The sequence below is a fragment of the Vespula vulgaris genome, chromosome 2 (genome assembly GCF_905475345.1).
Source record: "Vespula vulgaris chromosome 2, iyVesVulg1.1, whole genome shotgun sequence".
NCBI classification, from domain to species: Eukaryota; Metazoa; Arthropoda; class Insecta; order Hymenoptera; family Vespidae; genus Vespula; species Vespula vulgaris.
In genome coordinates, this window is record NC_066587.1 from 797,070 (window position 1) to 817,069 (window position 20,000).

At 30.8% G+C, this 20,000-nt stretch overlaps 3 protein-coding genes across 3 annotated transcripts in view; all 3 read left to right on the plus strand.

Moving 5' to 3' along the window:
* The window catches only part of LOC127073125 (ras-related protein RabJ), a 3,507-nt gene extending 2,172 nt beyond the window's left edge, over positions 1–1,335 (plus strand). Inside the window, exon 3 of the mRNA XM_051014229.1 lies at positions 1–1,335. This exon is cut by the window's left edge and continues 1,326 nt beyond it. The gene's annotated coding sequence lies outside the window, so the exon portion shown is untranslated.
* Positions 1,336–3,550: 2,215 nt separating this feature from the next.
* LOC127061949 (uncharacterized) lies at positions 3,551–14,168 on the plus strand. Its single transcript, XM_050989477.1, has 15 exons — positions 3,551–3,871; positions 4,494–4,686; positions 4,812–4,947; positions 5,167–5,412; positions 5,726–6,468; positions 9,485–9,623; positions 10,168–10,700; positions 10,953–11,382; positions 11,473–11,678; positions 11,771–11,909; positions 11,999–12,210; positions 12,295–12,442; positions 12,523–13,022; positions 13,132–13,321; positions 13,394–14,168. The coding sequence occupies exons 2-15, from the start codon at positions 4,551–4,553 to the stop codon at positions 14,166–14,168; spliced, it is 4,533 nt and encodes a 1,510-aa protein (XP_050845434.1). The 5' UTR covers positions 3,551–3,871; positions 4,494–4,550.
* An 876-nt stretch (positions 14,169–15,044) lies between these two features.
* LOC127073116 (uncharacterized) overlaps positions 15,045–20,000 on the plus strand; it is a 6,698-nt gene continuing 1,742 nt past the window's right edge. Inside the window, exons 1-17 of the mRNA XM_051014213.1 lie at positions 15,045–15,458; positions 15,626–15,782; positions 15,853–15,941; positions 16,017–16,071; positions 16,151–16,277; positions 16,342–16,403; positions 16,479–16,550; positions 16,663–16,726; positions 16,830–16,967; positions 17,055–17,225; positions 17,293–17,783; positions 17,869–18,322; positions 18,392–18,780; positions 18,870–19,098; positions 19,188–19,357; positions 19,436–19,628; positions 19,729–19,942. Of these exons, the coding sequence (XP_050870170.1) occupies positions 15,642–15,782; positions 15,853–15,941; positions 16,017–16,071; positions 16,151–16,277; positions 16,342–16,403; positions 16,479–16,550; positions 16,663–16,726; positions 16,830–16,967; positions 17,055–17,225; positions 17,293–17,783; positions 17,869–18,322; positions 18,392–18,780; positions 18,870–19,098; positions 19,188–19,357; positions 19,436–19,628; positions 19,729–19,942 (3,059 nt within the window). The 5' untranslated portion in view covers positions 15,045–15,458; positions 15,626–15,641. The remainder of the gene's footprint in view (positions 15,459–15,625; positions 15,783–15,852; positions 15,942–16,016; positions 16,072–16,150; positions 16,278–16,341; positions 16,404–16,478; positions 16,551–16,662; positions 16,727–16,829; positions 16,968–17,054; positions 17,226–17,292; positions 17,784–17,868; positions 18,323–18,391; positions 18,781–18,869; positions 19,099–19,187; positions 19,358–19,435; positions 19,629–19,728; positions 19,943–20,000) is intronic.

Below are 20,000 nucleotides of genomic sequence, written 5' to 3' on the forward strand. Positions count from 1 at the left end.
AACATATCGTACAAAATCAATGGCCTCGATAGATATGTCGATAATAATTATTATAAAATATACAATTAGTATAAAACAACAGTATTCGAACAACATCGAACTAATTTATTTCTTTTGCGATATTATATTGATATTAACAAAAGATTTTAACAAAAACGAGTCACGCTTTTTCTTCTTCGTTTTCTATTTTTTGTTCTCTTTTATTTCTCCTCTTTTTTTTAATCCTTGTAGAAAGAAGACTAGATACGTATAATTAAAACTTTTCTATCAAATTTTTATATATATATATACATACATATATATATATATATATATTTACATAGCATACTCAAATGTATGTATTATACTGCCCACACGCAATATATATTATAAATCGTTTACATTAATTTAATTTTACAATGTGTTCTTTTTTCTTTTTCTTAAATTTTTCAATAGATGATTAGACCTTAAATGCAATTTTGTACCTAACAAAAAGAGAATATATTATATTTATTATAAGAATATGATATCTATAATTACTTTTTTTGATATATCCCTTTAATGTTAATGTTAATGTTAGAGAGAGAAAGAGAGAAAGAAAAAGAGGATGATCACACAATGAGTCATTCTCACTCCACAGGCCGAGTCTCACGGACCGTGACGACGTCCCAGCTTTGTCTACCTACGTTTAGTAACTTCATCTCATTTTCAATTATGTAAGCCTTCGTTTGCTATGCATCTAGGCCTATTAGGACTTGACTTCGTCGAAAAACAAGTCAGACTAGGTAGAAAATCTAATGCTCAGGGTCATCCTCTCGCGTGCTTCAGAGTTCAAGGAACTGTGATCGTCTCGACATCAATCGACATCCATAAAAAAAAAAAAAAAAAGAAATTTAAGAAAAAAAATTTCGAAGGATCATATATATGAAAAAGAAGAAGAAGAAGAAAGAAAGATATCAAGTGTGTAAATAAAAGTACGATCAAATAATGATTTTTATTGCAATTGCAATAAAAAAAGGAAATCATTATGTCCATATATTTTTCTTGAGTGTTTACGCCAATGCGAATAGCTGTAGCGGTCATTAATATATTCGGTTGTCAAGATTTTTGTGCTATCTTCATGTATATATACTAATACATTTATAACTATGTTCTCATATTTTTTTTTTTCTTGAAGATATATTCTGAAAGTACCGTTCGATTCTCGATATATATGTACATACGTATATATGTATATATGGATATCATTAATATATCGAATATATTTATTTCCTTTTGTTCATTTATTTTTTAATTACTAATTAATATTTTTCTAACAGCTCTTTAAAAAAATACATCGTACATTAATCGCACTTTGTTTGATTTATTCTGTTTAATCAATATTTCATATGTTTCTTTTTTTTTTCAATATACATTATATATATTAATCTTGATTTCAATACAGAAGAAAAAGAAAAAAGATATATGCATATGCTATAGAAAATTATATAATGATCAACAAAAAAAAAAACAAAAGATCAGTAAATAAATTTTAACTTATCGATTTATTTTGAAATTAGCATTTAATATATTTCTAATTACTTTTTCTTTCTATGTTCTTCTTCTTCCTTGATACATCACATGTTAATTTTGCTATTTCGATATAAAAAATATATCTTTGTAGATCATATTGTATACAAAATTATATAATATATGATGATAATAAAAATGAAAAGAAAAAGAAAAGAAGAATAAAAAGAAGAAGAAGAAGGATAATCGAAGCGGACAAGAATCGACAATAATTACTTTTCCGCGAAGGAAAGTGTTTAGATAATTGCACGACAGCAAGAGCATTCTAGCTGGCGTGTAATAGCCGAGGAATCTCATCAATTAACATACCACGTAATTTTCAAACGAGACGACAATGTCTTCTAACATTTAACGAGTACAATGGACTTTAACGATAGAGAACTCGAGATTGACTAATTTCAAAGGGTCTTTTTTTTCGAAATACTATGCGAGTAATTTTTTTTTTGTTTTTTTTTTTTTTCTTTTCTCTTTCCTTTATCATTTGCAACCCGTCAAGGTGCAACCCATTTAAAATGCCCTACCTCGACGTGCCCAGGACACAAGAAAATTAGCTCCTTAGCTAGGCTATCTAACTTACAGTTACTAATTGTTAGACGAATAGTAATTGGAAGGATATGCATAGTGTTATTGCATAACATGTAACTTAACACATTTACATAAATAATTTTTATATAGTTCGCTTAGATTATTTTTATTGAGTATATCGATTATTTTCATTATAATTTATGAATTAATAAATGATATTGTGCGATTGGAATTTTGGAGAAAATAAAAATTGTAATTTCATTATTGCGATCTCATAATTTAAGAATTAATGCAATATAATATATAAAGCGATAAAAAATGTATCTAATCGTTCTGCTGAAAATTTACGAAGCAATAAAAATTGTTTAATTTCAATCGAATATATTTGTTTGTTACCCCAATCTGTGAAACGAGAGAAAGATCTCTATTTTATTTTTTTCATCGTCGTTTTATAATTTATAAAAATAACAACGGAATAAACCTATTTCAAATCAATTATATCCACTTGCAGAAAGATCCAAACGATATTGATAACATTAGAAGATGTATACATATATATATATATATGTATATACACATGCGTGTACACACACACAGAAAGAATCACCTACACACGTATATATGTATATATATGCCAAGGAATAAGAAACTAATGTTCTTCTTGCGTAAAAATTCATGGTTATGGACTCGAACAGTTACTACTACTACTATTACTATATCCTAGACAAACGAACGAATGAACGAACGAACAAACGAGTTAATGAAATTCCGAATTGCAGAATAGGATTGCACTTGCTCGTAGTTGAGCACTTGTTGTGGCTACGTAAGAGAAAGAAAGGATTTGAAAGAAGAATAGTATACTTAGAGAGCTCTTATATATATATATATATATATATATATATATATATATATATATTATATATTATATATATATATACGGTGTTCCAAAAGATTTGACCTACACTTCAGGAGCGTATCAAAAGGATCCCACAGTTACAATTTTAAACTACAAATTCAATTTCCTTCTTTTTCCTTTCTTTCGTATTACCGATTAAATTAAATGTTTAAAAAAAGAAACGAAGAAACAAAAAAGAACGTGGTATTAAAATTTAAAGACAAAATAAATTCGTAAACTCGTATTATATCTTTGAACTAATACGTAATAAGTAGTCGAACCTCTAACACAAAGATTCTCCTTCTCTTTCTTTCTAGCATCATTGTTTATTAGAAAGTCGTTATATGAGATACTTATACTCGATAGACTTTTGAAATATGGGTCAAATCTTTTCGAACACCTTGTATATCTAGGTATCTATATACTCGAGTTCCTTTAAGCGTGCAAATGCACACAGAAGAAGAAGAAGAAGGAGAAGAATAGGAAGGATAATACACAGTCTTGAGTGTTGCTCCTTCTTCTATAAGACAATGATACAGTTAGACGATCCTCTCAGTAGTGAGTCAATCGTAAGAGGCACGAGTTTAGTTCTGTTTTATTCGCGAAAGTATAATGAACCACGGTGAGGCGATGATAATTACGGCGGACCCGTTAATTAAGCTACCTCGTCATCCTCGGTGAATGTATCGTATTAGATAGACAGAGAGAGAGAGAGAGAGAAAGAGTGAGAGTTAGAGAGAGAGAGAGAGAGAGAGAGAGAGAGAGAGAGAGAGAAAGAGAGAGGAATTCGCGGCTAAGGTGACGAATTCTCTATTCGATCGTATCGTCTTATTTAGTTCTTTACTCTCGAAGCAGATCGATCGGTTCAACTCAAAGTCAAAGTTAAAATCCTGTTTTAGATTTGTACGTTTGAATTTCAATTATCAAACTATTCGAAAATTATGATCTTTTTAATTTAATTACTTTTTTAACAATCATGAACGTGTGATTTCGTTTGTAAAATTTCGTAAGGAAAGAAAGAAAAAGAAAAGAACTATTGAATTTATTTCTCGTCGTGGTTTTTCTTCTTCTTGTTCTTTTTTTTTCTTTTTCTTTTTCTTTTTCTTTCCCTTTCTTTTCTGTTTATTGATCATTTTAAACTACGTTTGTATTATCGTAGAGATGATAATTATGAAAGTGGTTTGAGAATGTGAAATTTGAAATAATATTGAATTTATTTTTCATCTTGTTTTGTATATATATATATATATTCTTCTTTTTTTTTTGCATTGTTCAGACGTCGAAAATGTTTGCGTGTTTGTGCAAATGATATTTTAAAGATTGTTTCCAAATAATTATGAAAGCGATTAGAACGTAAAATTTGTAAAAAAAAAAAAGAACATTGTATTACGTCGTTCACTTTATTTTATATATTGTAAAAAAAAAAATAGTTTCATAATTATCGAGCGAATTTGAAACTTGTTGTAGATCATTTTATGGATAAATTGTACGGATAATAAATTTAGGTGAATTCGTTGGTGTACAGGATCGAAAGTAATATCCTTTTACGAAGGACCAACGGAGAGTTTCTCTCTCCGTTAAAATGTGGGGACGAGGAAGAAGGATCGAACGATATCATCAAAAATTTTTGTTAATCGCGTTACAATTTTTTGGATTGATACGTACGTCCAAATTTCAGGATCTTACGATCGACAATCAATTGGTGATCGTTGCGAACGGTGAGTGATCGAACGAAAGAGAAAAATTTGTTTCTAAGAAAGAAAAACAAAAAAAAAAAGAAAAGAAATATCGAATAATTTTTGGGTTTGTGCGTGTATGTATTTGTGTTTGTGTTTATCTTCAGATTGTTATACCAGAGTATCCATTGGCACGAAATTACCAGATAAAGATATTTCATTTACTATTAAAGTGGACAGTATTTCTGATTGCGAAGAAGAATGTTCGAAAAGACGAAATTCTTGCGTTGCATTTGGCTTCGGGTAAGTTCGTAATTATTCGGCATAAATTTTATATTATTTTGATTTTTTTTTTCTCTTTTTTTTTCAATAATAAAAAAATAAAATTAAAAATGTCGAATAAAATTTCATTGCAAAAGTTTGCTATCCTATTTATTATTTATTTTCTTATTATTTATTTTAATAGTAAATTATTTTTATATAAATATATATATATATTTTTTTGTCTTTTTTGATTCACAGGATTAGTTTAAAAGGAAACACAAGTTGTGAATTGAGTTCAAACATGCCAAATCCAGAAGATCTGCAAATGGATTCGGATTACGATGTCTACTTGCGTACAGAACGTTTACCACATTGCGAACCTGATCGACTTTACAAAACCAGTAACAGTGGAAATCAAAGATCGAAGAACAATACGAGAACGAATTCAAGATTTTCTGGTGGTCTCTTTGGATCGTTCTTGCCAAATATTTATCAACCTAACAGGTGATAATCGAAATAAAAATTTACTTATTGATTTTTAACAGACATTAGATAATATTAAAAAATTATGTAATACTTATCTCATTAAATCATTGTATTAGATAAAATTTGATCATTCAACAGAATCTGTTTAAAAATATTAGAAAAAAAATTGTTTATAAAATATATACTTCTTCTAATATAATCTTTCTAATAATTTATGATATATACGATATATTTAAAGAATTATTATAAAAATAGTATAATACAATTAATATAAAAAAAAATACTATCCTACATTTCTGAATATAATATATCTATATTTATTTATTTAAAGATCTGAAAATAATGGAAAGAGACAAAACACGAGTCAACAATCTTATTTATCGTCATTCGACGACGACCAACGTATCATAGACATAATAAGAAACAAGAATTATGGTGTAAGACCGAAAATTCCTATTAACGAACAAAAATATTCAACTTTTGGCATAAACAACGAATCGAACTTACCGACTGATAAAAAACAACAACTATTCGGAAACAATTTTGGAGAGAAAATTTATCTCGAAAAAGGAAACGAAAATTTATTTCATTTTGATAGACCAGTTATCACAAAAGATGATTTATATCGGCCAGTGACATTGATTTATCGTCCAGCTTATGATAACGTTTGGCAGAACAAAGATTTTCAAAATTATGGAAATAGACCCATAAATGAAATGTTTTCGAGGCCAGTAACTAAAATTAACGAAGAGTGCACAAAAACTTTGACAAGTTCGCCGGAGGATAATTACAAAAAGGATTTTTATAAAACTGACAAAGACAATAGCATGATCGTAAAAAATTATCAGGTTCATCGGACAACCACGATTATACCTTCCAATGAAAATAATTATCAAATACCTGTTAGATGGAAACCTCTTCAAAGTGGAATAATTCAACAATTTCGACGTAATCAAACAAGTCCTTTCGTTACTAACGCAAACGAAAATGTTTTCATCGGTACTAACGACTATACAAATTTTATGAACGATTATAACAAGAAATTTAAGGTTCCAGTTAACGAAGAAAATAAGTGTGAGTAATAATTATTTCTTTTCATAATACACACACACACACACACACATGTATATATTTTATCTTGACTTTTAATCGAACTTTTAGATATTCATCTCGAATGAAAAAAAAAAAGAAAAAAAAAGTAAGGTCACGTTAATAGAAATTCTCATGCTATTCATAATGTGCAATTTTAACAATAACGTGTAACGTTCGCGTCACTTCTTTGCGAATCGACGTGAGATCAGCAAATAAATCGTTCCACATTTATCAAAACGCGTTCACTGACGAATCATCTCAATGATCGTGAATGATTTGAGCCTAACGACAATGACACAGATTTGAAGCGTTATGTCAATTAAGTCGGTGTGCATTCGTTGTTTTCCGGTGCACCGAGTCTTATCGTAACGACAATTTACTTTTTATTACGTCACGCGAAAAAGTTTACGAACGAATCGTACTTTATAATCGTTGCCGACGTCGTATGAAGAGAAAAAAAAAGAAAAATAAACGAAAGAAAAGAAAAAGTAAACGAATGAATACATTCCTTTTTTTTATCGAAATATGCATTTAGCAAATCTTTCGATCTATAAATCGCACGAAAAACTTATCGGATTTATTAAAAGAGAAATTAATTTTTGATCAATTACATTTAATAGATCTTTCGATCTATAATAGATCGTATCGAAAACTTATCGAACCTAATAAAAATAAATTTAATTCTCTCTTATCGATTACTCATTCTAGTAGATCTTTCGATCTATAGATCATATCGTAAGAACTTATCGAATCTAATAAGAAGAAATATAAAGAAAAAATAAATAAATAAGGTAAGGTATAACAGAGAAAATTAATCGTTTACCAATTACATTGATCTTTCTAGATCTTACGATCTTACAGATCTTATCGATGATAAAAACTGATCGACGATCCAAAGAAAAAAAATATTAACTCGTTACCAATTACACGTATATTTAATAGGTCCTTTAATCTATAGATCGGATCAAACTTATCGGATCTAATAAAAAGAGATAAATAGGAATAAAAATAAAAGGAAAAAAATATCATAAAAATGCGAAGATACATAGATTACATTATTGAAAGATTAAATAAAAGTCGATATAGAACGGTCAAACTTGATTTATCGAATATCTTTCGATAGAACGAAACGAACAACTCGAAACAATTAATTCGAAGCGCAACGAGAAATAAGGGGACACTCGAAAGTAAGAGCGTCTCATGGTGATGGATCACGCGAGCCGGAAGTCGAACGTCCTGTAACGTCTCGCCATTTATTTTTCTCCCTTGTGCAACGTGCATTCCTGATTCGCCGTGACACGATTACGAGAAACAGATGCACCGTCTAGAAATTTAACAGACGTAACTTTAAACAAGATCTAAGAAGAAGAAAAAAGAAAAGATCAGCTATCAAAATCAAAAGAGAAAAAATTTTGACAGAACTCGCATAAGATATCGTAGTGTTCTTTTTCTCTTTCTTATGGTGTGTGTGCATGTATGTGTATGTACGTGTACGTATATGTGTGTATATATATATACATATATAAGGCGCGGATTTTAAATGGCGGAAATACGATTTTGTTAAATTCATCGAGCTCGATAATGAGAACTCGACCTGGCTGAAATAATTGTGCCAATGTAGAGTGACCTTGACAAATCTTCGAGGACATACATGATTCCGTCCCTTCTAAACTGACGTCATTTCTTTTAGTATACATAAGAAAAATTATTCCCCGGCATAAGATTTAAATGGAGACGTAAAGAAAAAAGAAACAAGACGAGAAGATAAAACATCTTCGACGATATTAACGATTTTTAACGATGAAACATATCTTTTTTTCTCGTTTTTTTTTCCTTCTTTTTTTTTCGTTATAAAAATCATTGACCAACAAGTCGGTACATAAAATTGATGATGATGATGACATCAAAAAAAAAAAAAAAAAGAAAGAAAAGAAAAAGAGAGAGCGGAAAAAGACGAAACATTTTCAATAATGTTCGAAACGATTTTTGTATTTTTTAATATATTCGTTAATATAATCTATCATCTTTATTCGTAATTAATCGAGATAAATTTTTCTTCGCCGTAAAAATTGTCAAGCCGAAGGAATAAGATCTTCTCAAAGACAAAATTGCTAATGCCTTGCGCACGTGCGATGTAGAGTACATAAGAAAGGACAAAAAAAAAAAGGAAAAAAAAACAAACAAATAAAAAAGAAAGAAAAAAGTAGAAGGACGGAAAGAAAAATAATAATAGTAAGTAGAGTCATTAATGATCATGTAACACCGAAACCCCTCCCCCAACGTGTGCGGTGTAGTTCCTCCCACTATTATTCCCACGGAAACGTTCACTTTTCTATAAAACGATGCGAGCTCGTAATTTCTCCGTTACTTTTTGTACGATTTTCTGTTCGCGCCACTTCTCGTTTCTAAAAAAGAAAGAAATGATCGAGACGACGAAATCAAAGTGTCGATAGTATTACCCAAACGTATATATATTATTAAAAAAAAAAAAAAAAGGGGGGAAAAAAATTATAAAGAATAAACGTCTAAACAAAAAAACAAAAAAAATATGTCCGCGATATACAGTTATATGAAATAATTTTAAAGTGATCGAAATTAATTAATCATTCCAAAATGAATCCTACTAGAAAATTCTTCGCTTCTCGCTCGATTTGAGATCGATTGATTTCTTGATTAAAAATAAAAAAAAAGAAAAATATATAAATATATATATATATATGTATATATATATAAGATGAATTTAAGTGGCAAAGAGCGGTTATCAATTTTTGTGTTAATTTTACTCATACGAATTTCCGTTCAAGGTTCTGTAATATTAATAGAGGATGTAGTTGAAGATTGTTCGCGTAAGTTTTTCTCGATGAAGTTACAACGTCATACGTTTGTTTGATTTATTTGTATATATTTATAATGAATGAATGAATGAATTATCTTATTAAATTAATCAATCAATCAATCAATAAATCAATCAATCAATTAATTAATTAATTTGATGCAGCGTGTTATCGAAGACTTTTAACTGGGAAGAAAACGATGCAAGTTCACGTAAGAAGAGCAGTGGAGTGTCAGAGATTAGAAGAGTGTCATCGTGCCTGTGATTACGAAAAATATTTCGTTTGCGAAGGCTTCAATTACAGGTAATTAACAAAACAAATAAATAAATAAATAAATAAATAAATAAACAAACAAACAAAATCTATAAAAACGAAAGATTCGCTTCGCTAAACATTTAACACGATTATTCGTAGAGTTGACATAGTCCGGTGATCTCTCTCGCGCGTATGTGTACATAAATGTTCGGAATAAACGTAAAAAAGAAAGACGACAAAAACGAAGAAGAAAAAAAAAAGAGTATACATATGCACAAGTGCATGACCTGTCCGATTGCATCATGGACAATTTGATCGCATCGCAAGCGCACTGTGACACGCTTCTTGATTCGTAAACAATTGCATATACTGCTATATACACATACACATACACACGCACACACATGTATATATATACGATCTTAGATACAGATATATATACCTTTGTTAAATTATAGATATATTGTATATATTAGTTGTATATATCCACATATCTATATATATATTTTTTTATTGTATTAATATATATATATATATATATATATATATATATATATCGAAATTATAATAAATTTATCTGGATTGATCGCAGACGAATGGGTCCTGGATCACGTGGTATGTGCGAGATGACGTCAGTACCTTATTCACATTTAAACGTTCATCGAGATTTCCAAGCAGATCCGCAATGCGATTATTATGAAAAAGATCCTGATTGTCTTCGTGATACGATACAAACTCAACCATCTTGGCCCGGCCCTTATCCATCTGCACCAGGACATACGTATGTTCCTGATCGAAGACCTTCCGGTGATATCCCAAGACCCATCATTGATCATAATCAAAGACCGATTTATCAAAAAACTCCAGGAAGACCGATTGATCTACCTAGACCTCAAATAGATATTAGATCACAGGTTTATGGTGGTCCCTACGAGACAAACGTTGATCCCTTTTTTCAACAAACTCATTCTCCCGATGGAAGACCAATCGACAATTTCAGTGGTAATGGATATTCTTATGGAAGACCATTACTTTCAAGGCCAATGTATCATGGTCCGATTGACAGACCTTATCTTCCGAAATATCCTGACAGAAGAGTCGATTATGGTCCTTATAATGACATAGGTAAGTAATTTATTTTGTACAGTTATAATTATGTATATATATATATATATATATATATATATAAATGTTCCTTGATTATAATTCGTTATGAAAAATTAAAAATATATTCGTCACTTTTAAATAGAAAAAAAAAAAAAATTACAAATCAGTAAAATATTTATTATCGCGTTTGGAGATCGAAAAATAAAGTAATCGAAAAATATTGGGAAAAAAAAAGAAAAAAGATAAAAACTATTTATTAATCGTTTGTAGGAACGAACGAGATCGGACCGTATTCGTCCGATCGTCGAAAAGATCCAAGGGATTGGCAAGTTTATGGTGGAATTTATGGTAGCTCATACGGATACGATACAAATTATGTCGGTCATTTCGATATACCGAAATATTATCCAAAAAATCCAATAGAAGTGAAACCAACGAGACCTCAAGAGAACGATCATTTCTATGGTGAATTTTATAATTACGGTGGTGCCTTTGGTTATGGTGATAATTATATACCGGCTGATAGAGATCAGCTTTATGGTGGAACGAAGAAGGAACGACGATGTACCGTGAGAGCCGGTGCTGGATTTAAACTCGTCAGAAATGTTATTAGGAAGACATATTTAACACCTAACTTAGAGGAATGCGAGAGTCTTTGTTTGAACGAGAATAATTTTCTTTGCATGACCTTGGCCTACAGGTGAGATATAAATCAAAAAAAAATGTTGGGTCCCTCGATCAAAGGATTCTTTTTTTTTTTCTTCTTCTTCTTCTTTTCTTTTCATTTTAGATACAACATCGCAGCTACCGATCCTACAGACAATTGTCTACTCAGCGAGATCTCTTACAGGGATTTGAATTTTTACACGGACATAGAACCCAATCGTGATTATGATATTTATGCTATAATCGGTGATCCAAAGACTTGTGATATGATGATCCAAAGACATCATCATCATCAACATCATCATCAGAATCATCATCATCCACCCGATGGTTAATAATTTGATCAAATTATTACAATTAACACGTTATGATATTTTTTATTCTTTTCTTTGGGATGGGGGAATTTTATCTTTCATTTGTAGAATGTTTCTGGAGAGTTAGAAGTGGCTTCGGTATGCCTACGGACGTTATAAGGAAATCAATTTTTGTTGACGACCTTGGCGAATGTCAAGTCGAATGTACGATTTCTCGAGAATTCACATGTCGGAGTTTCGCTTTTAGGTATACGTACATATATCTATTTAGAAATTGATAAATAATTTATATTATAAATAATATTAACAATTCTGTTTTTTTGAATCATTAATCAGATATTCAGGATTGGGAGGACCTCCACAACGAAATCCCTCAAGCAATTGTTATCTAAGCGATTGGCCAACCCAAGAGATCAATCCAACAACAATGCCCGACATGGATGGAGCCGAAATATACGAACGAGGTAGTTTTGGACGAGGTTGCGAGCCTTACCCCTTTCCGCCATTTAAAATCGGTGGACAAAGCAAATTTCCACGTGGAGAAGATGGTTCGAATCGCATTGTTCTATTTTGGACAAAAGAAAAAAAAAGAAAGAAAGATAAACTCTAAAAAATTTGTCTCTTATTTACAGTATGCTATTCCGGTTATCACAAACCGTGTAGATTGACACCTTACTCAGTAATGTTAGCGATAAACGTTGACTCCGAGTCTGAATGTCGTGAAAGATGTTCGAAAATGCGACAAAAAGATCCGATACCATGCATGTCCTTCAGTTACAAGTAATTACTATGTCTAATTATTAAATAATTTAGAAGAAATATCATTGCAAATACTTATCGAAATCCGAATTACAAAACAGAATTCGAGCTGATAGAGGAGATCAAAATTGTCTTTTGAGCGACGTATCGATAAGAGATTTAAGACCAGGATTGGATTATGCCTATGATAACGATCATGTTCTTTACGCTTGGAAGGACCTTGAACCACAATGCATGATCACAGGATATTCCATAGATGATAATCATGTTTTTGGTAATCCAGGATATGGTCAAGGAAAACCACTTCCTCCTCCGCCAACAGATAGACCTGATTTAGGCCCTGGCTCTGATCAATCTGATGGGATTTATATTCCCGATCCTAGACCATTTTATGGACCTGATGTATCTAGGCCATTTAATAGCGTTTATCATCATGGATTAAGACCATATGATCCCGATAGACCTGATCCTCCTGTTAGGCCAACAGATGATCGTCCTTATAGACCACAAGGTGGTCATGGTGATTATGAAGGTGATTATGGATATACGGAGCATAATAATTTTCATGGCTCATATGGACAGGGTGATACTTTCCCACCATGTAAATATATTTTTATTTTATACTAATGTTAGTTCTATACATACGCACACACAAACATATATGTATATAGATACATATGTACATGTACATGTTTGTTTTTTTTTTTTAGCACCAGATTTTGCAACCTTTCAACATTACACCGTAAACGGTTACCCATGTAAAAAAGACACGAAATGCGAGCGGAACGACGTAGCTGGTTTTTGGTCATGCGAAACGGAAGGAGGAGAAATTGGTAGTTGGGATTACTGTTGCGAACCTAGCCATCATTGCGGTTACTCTCAAGGATTTCATTATCCATGGTAACTATGACAAATTTTATCCTATTATGTTTCACGTAAAAGCTAATAATAATAATGGATTTAATACGACAGGTGTTACGTGGGTTTGTCCGACGATCAATGGAGACCGTGCAGCGAGAAATATTATCCTTATCTACCAAGTTCTCGACCGATTCAACAGGACGTTTATCACCATCATCCTCATGGTGATTACAATGGCGACGATCACGGAGATCGTAACGATATAAATTATTATTCTAGACATTGGCCTGTAACGTACCTTCACAGAGAACCACCACCAAATTGTACGGACTCCTTGGCATCTGCAAATGATAAGAAAAATCATTTTTTTAACGAATCATCGATCGTACGATCGAAAAATGATAATTCACAAAATGGCGATCGTACCGCGAGATTTCGAAATCGTAGTACTAGAAGACGTCTAGTATCTCGTACCACTAATATAGAGGATAAGAATCATTACGACGATAAAGAACACAATGGTCGAATATTTTTCTCGATGGAAAAAATCGGTACAAAACGATTCGCCACTGACGATGATTCAGAACATATTGCCGGGAACATTGAAAGACCATTTAAACTTAACTCGAATTTAGCGCGTTTTAATTCGACAGCGATCGAAGCGCCATTTGTCACGAAACAACGTGGTCGTAATCATTCGGAATGGTCGATAAAGACGGTCAGGCCTTTGACACCGTCGGTAATGACAAATAATGAAAGATTTAAAGAATTTTCGGTTTTTAAATCGTCGAATAATTTTACATCGATATTTTCTAACGATACTAATGATTCTAACATTTCGAAAATGATAGGAACTACTCATGATTTCGTTGTTAAAGTGAATTGAAAATTATATATATATATATATATATATATATATATATATATATATATATATATACATGTACGTATGTGTAACGAATTTTTGGTTACATTGTCTCCATAGTATATAGTATATATATATATTTTTTGTACTTTTTTGTGAAATAACCCTTCTAATTGCCTCTGATATCTTTACATTTATATTCGATCACTAACTTTATTCATTTTTGTGTTCATTAAGAAAATAAATATTATTTTAATAAACATATATATATATATATATACATTTTTTTTATTATTATTCGCTTTTATTCACAAAAATCGAAATGTATTAAGTTTATATGCATTAAGAATGAAATCTCATTGTACTTTTGCGTTTACTAATAAAAAAATATTTTTGGACACTTGTACAAATACTTGCATTCACACCATTTACGTTAGATTAAAAATAAAATAACACGAGAAAAAAGAAAATACGAAAATTTATATCTCATCCTTAAAAATAAGTATAAGTAATAAAAGAAATGAAATCTTACATATTGCACATTTCTGCGTAATTTATGTTAAAAATTTATGTGTGTGTGTGTGTGTACGTTTTACTTAAGATATTATATGCATATATATATTATGTACAAACGACTTTGAAATATGGATACCTTTGTTTTTTTGTTTTTCCAAGTGACAACTTAAGGCGCCACAATCAAACTTTCATAAATAACAATATCTTCTTTCTTTCTTTTTAAACGTACACGATTCTAATTAATATTACTGGATACTTGTACTAATGAAATTCATTATGACAAATAATATTGTTCAATAATTTTTTACAAATAATAATAACGAATAATTATTGATGAGAGGACGAGAAAATATTTAAGTAAGAAAGCGTTTAATACGTATCGAAAGAAATCAACATACCAGATCCCATGTGCCGCCATCTTAGTCAACAGTTAACGAAGAGCTCTAACTCCAGAGACTGTTGCGCGATTCTCGTCGGTTCTCAATGGAATTTACATTAATAGACTCCGTAAGAAATATTTAAGTTTAATTCTACTTTCGAGAAAAAAATAAATAAATGAATAAATAAAAAATAAAATTATAAAAAACTGTGAAAAGCCTAAGGTGCTATCGAGACGAGCATATAAACAAGTTTTTTGTTTCCTAATTGCATAATTATGGATCTTTACGATATCACAGACGCCAGAAGGGCCACTTCTTTTTGAGACAGACAGTAGCATTTTCGCAGTAACGTGGAGGGGACTTGGAACTTGAATGATTTAAAGCTTCATGGATTTATGTTGACGTGAAAGAGATTGTGAGTATATTTTATATAGATATGTATGTATATATATATGTGTGTATGTATGTATGGATGTGTACATATATATATGTATGTAGTTAATTTTGATTTTATTTATAACATTGCTATTTATTACATTTTGTCTATTGTTAAATATTATCATAAGATTAAAATTAATTAAGGATAAGTAACCTCAAGATGCCGAAGTCACGTACAGTTTCACGATCGCTCACAAGCAATAGACCGCTTCATATGACTTTAAACTTGGAATGTGTAGAAGAACCTCTAAGCGAATCTCAATTAAAACAAAAAGAAAAATTACAAGAAGACTACAGTAAGGTAAGCTTTATCCGTATGACTCGAAAGATATTTTTATATAAATGAATCTAATGAATTAAATATATATAAGGTCACAACTACGTTGGAACAATTAGTTATGGATCATGGTGGAAAAATGGTATGTCAGTCTGGATCTGTTAATGGATATCAATATACACTGTAAGTATTTAATATTATTAATCATCCGAATCTTAATATTTTATCTTCATTCATTTATATATTTCTATTTGCTAGTCCTCCTAATACGTCACAACCAATTGTAAAGAATACGCAACCTTTATTAAATGTTGTAAGTATGATATGATATTAATATTTAATTAAATAAAATCAATGAGGAATATATATATATGTGTGTGTGTGTTTTATAGAATCAGAATAAAAGTCAACAAATAAAACTTAATATGGTAAATAACACGAACGGAACCCAAGGGAATATACAACTTGTCGTGGATCCACGAGTAGGAGTTATTCTAGGATCTGTTAGTCAACAACAAGGTAGCATTTTGTTATTGTAAGAAGCATGATTCATTTATAATCAACCTAAAAAGTTTTGTTATAGGCAATACGACAACAACAACAGCTTCGCCAACTTCTGTATCAGCACAATCTCAATCAGAGAATGTAAGACAATTTGATTTATCTGTTTGAAAAATAGAGTCTCATGGCATTAATATTTCTATGATATAATTTTTCTAGTATAAATATACTAGATCAGGACGTCGAACCAAAGTGCTACAAGTACAGCAACAACCCGATATTATAGAAGAAGTATGTTGTTAAAATATAAACATCTTATGTTTTATTATTTTATTTATTTATTTATTTATTTTTGTATTTTTTCTATTTCTTTCTTTTTTTTTCCTTTTTTTTTTCATTACAGCCTACTCCACTTCCAGCTCGTGGTCGACCAAAATCTAACACTACAACTCATGTCGTTACTTCAAGTGAGTAATTTTAAACAAGAATTATAAAGTGAGTTTATATAAACACGTTTTCTTTTTTTTTTTTTTTCTTTATACATTTTCAAAACCGATATAATTGTCGCAGCTACTACTACTCCACAAGGTGTTACAAATCTCAGAATAAAAACCGTGAACAAACCTCAAGGAAATCAAACGACATTAAGAGCTAAACCTACAGAACAGACTAGTATAGGTGGTATATCAGTTGGAATAAAAAATACAGGTAAAAATAAAGATATTCTTAATCGATTAATATACCTATTAATAGAATTTGAAATAAGCAATAAATGTATCGTGAGATATGTTACAGCTTGTGAACAAATCGATGAATCAAAAAAGAATCTTCCAGATGGTAGAGAAATTACGTTTAATAAGATGAACGGAGGTAGAACTTTTCCTTCGTTAGTGGTTGTAGCAAGACCTAATCTTCGTACAAAAGAAATTATACCGCAAGTCGCATTAAAGGAAAGATCAGAGCTAGGTATTTATTTAAAAACGATATCTACATTCACCTGTGAGATGTTAAACATTCATGAAAATTTTCACAGATATCAAAGTAAAAGGTGTACTTATGTATTCTGCTACAAAGTTTGCTGAATGGTTAATTCAACAAGGTCTAGTTCGGTCGGAACAATATTGCATACTACATAGTACAAATTATCAAAAGGTAAAACTTAAATTAGGAATGTACAGCGATCATGGTACATTCCCATATTCCGGAGGATACGTGTGGATTTCTAATTGTTGTCCAGATCGCTTTGTCTCTATCTTTTCTGGTTCAATTTTCCAAGGAGCACCATACACTCCAACTGTCCTTTTAAAACTCATCTATCATTGGGCATGTCAAACCAATGTACAAAATGTAGTTTCTTGGGTTAAAGTTTCAAATATATATGTAAAAAATTTTTATACGAATCTACGTAGCGTGTGTACAGCTGCTGTATGGGATAAAAGTCGAATGATGGGCGGAAAAAATACTATGATACAAGTTGGTGTTATTAGCTTAGGTACCACCTCGCAAGATGGTAATTTACGTCAGGTAAATATCTTTCTTTTTTTTTTTTTTTAATCAATCATCATATAAGAATCTCTACACTGAAAACTTATTCGATACCTTTTTTTAGGTGAAAGTTGAAGTTCTTGGGGTTTTGGATATGGCAACGTTTGATTTAAGATTACGTGCCTGTGATCCAGTACAAGATGGAGAAAGATCGTACAAACGAAGATTTAATAATATCCTTCATCCATTGAAAGACTGGGTTCATATGGATTCTAAAATTATGACTGACTTTACGGTTGATAAAAGCACTTTACAAGAGCTTGGTTTCGCCAATGTAACGCAGGCGGCATTTTCCGATCAAAATCCTAGAAATTTTCTGAGCAATTACCATGTAATGGAATATTTACGAAAAATAGTTCCAAGAATGTTTCAAAATACATTGAGTTTACTTAGCAGACAAATGATACAACAATTTCTAGACGAACTTGTTTGGAGAGAAATGTATGGTGCTACTGCGGCACGTGCATTTGACAATATTATCCTTCATATATCTGAACAAACCAAAATAGACTCTACTAGTAAGTTATCAGATATAATCATAAACATTATTTTAATATAACATTTAATTACATATTTTATTATTTCAGATGATTGCATGCTAGAACGTCTTGCAAAAATTGCGGCTAATCCGTTTCAAGATTGGTCTTATACAAACACGACTCCTCCTCCTTTAACTCCGATGATAATATCTAAAGATCAACCACAGACAAATGCTGAAATAATAGTTCAAAATATCAAACAAACAGAATCTGCTTTAATAAAACCTGGTCCAAAAAGAGGAAGAAAAAGGATTCTACCTGCACCACCTAGTCCAGAGCCAGAGGCAAAGAAAAATGCTTCCGACCCAAAAATTATTAAGGAAAAAGAAAGAGAAAATAAAACCGAACAAATTCAACTTCAAAAATGTTATTACGCGACCATGGAAGGTGATCAAAATTTATTGTTAAAAGAGAATAAATCTTCGTTATATTTTAAGGTAATTCAAATTAATATTAATACATTATATCTTTACTGAAATATATTTCACCGATATATTATAGCTTTTTATTATGATATATAATTTAGTGCTTCCTTTGTACTACTGTGATGCGGTCTAATACTGAAATAATGGAACATATGGTCAATCATGTGCCACCCCAAGTACCTGATCAATCAGAATTTCCTGTATGCCGTTATTGTTGTACAGCTTTTTCTTCTCAACATCAAATAGTCACTCATATTTCAGAAGCTCATAGTACATTTGGTAATTCTGACGGTGACATGGTTGTCTGTGCAATATGTGAACAAAAATTTGGTGAGTTCAATTGTCTTAACAATAATGAATTTTCAACAATGAGATATTAATACAAATTCATACGAGTTATATCTTTGTAAATGTTCCAGGAAATAGCAATTTATTGATTAATCATTTGTCAATGACTCATTGTCCTTCAGAAATGCCTTATCAATGCGATAGCTGTGGTTATCGAACATCTAGTCACAAAGATATCATAGATCATTATTATCAAGTTCATGAGAAGGGTGAAGGTTTACAATGTCCTTACTGTCTAAAGGTGAATACAAATAAATTTCTATTTACCTGATCGCATATAAATATTGCAATAAATATTACAAAGTGATGTATTTAATAGATTATAGAATTTATTGTCGAGGGACAAACGAATGCGTCTAGTATACACTCGTTTTTACTCCATATGCAAAGACACATTGTGAGGAGAGAACAAGGACGTGGAAATAAATGTCCAAGGTGTTGTTTATGGTTTAATCAAAAAAGTTCATTGAAAATTCATCAAAGAGAATTACACGATTCTGTCACCAATTCGAGTAAGTCCATTATATACAATTATAGCTATTTTTTTTTTCTCTCTCTTTATATACATTTACGTATATATGTATCTATTGGTTGTTAAAAAATTGTTTGCAGAAGTTGTACCATATTTTACAAACGAAAATGAAATAATGATACCGAAACAACGACCCCTGATAAGACGATTTGACGTAGAAAGTCCAGTCGCTGAATTACCAAAAGATGAATGCGTTAAAAAGTGGAGTACAGGGCCAATTTTAGTAAATACTTCTACCAGTCACTTACCGTGTCAAGAATGCGAAGAAGATATCGATGAACAGGATCATTATCCGTAAAAATATATCATTTCATTTTTAACATAATTATGTCTATAAATAAAAATAAATTTG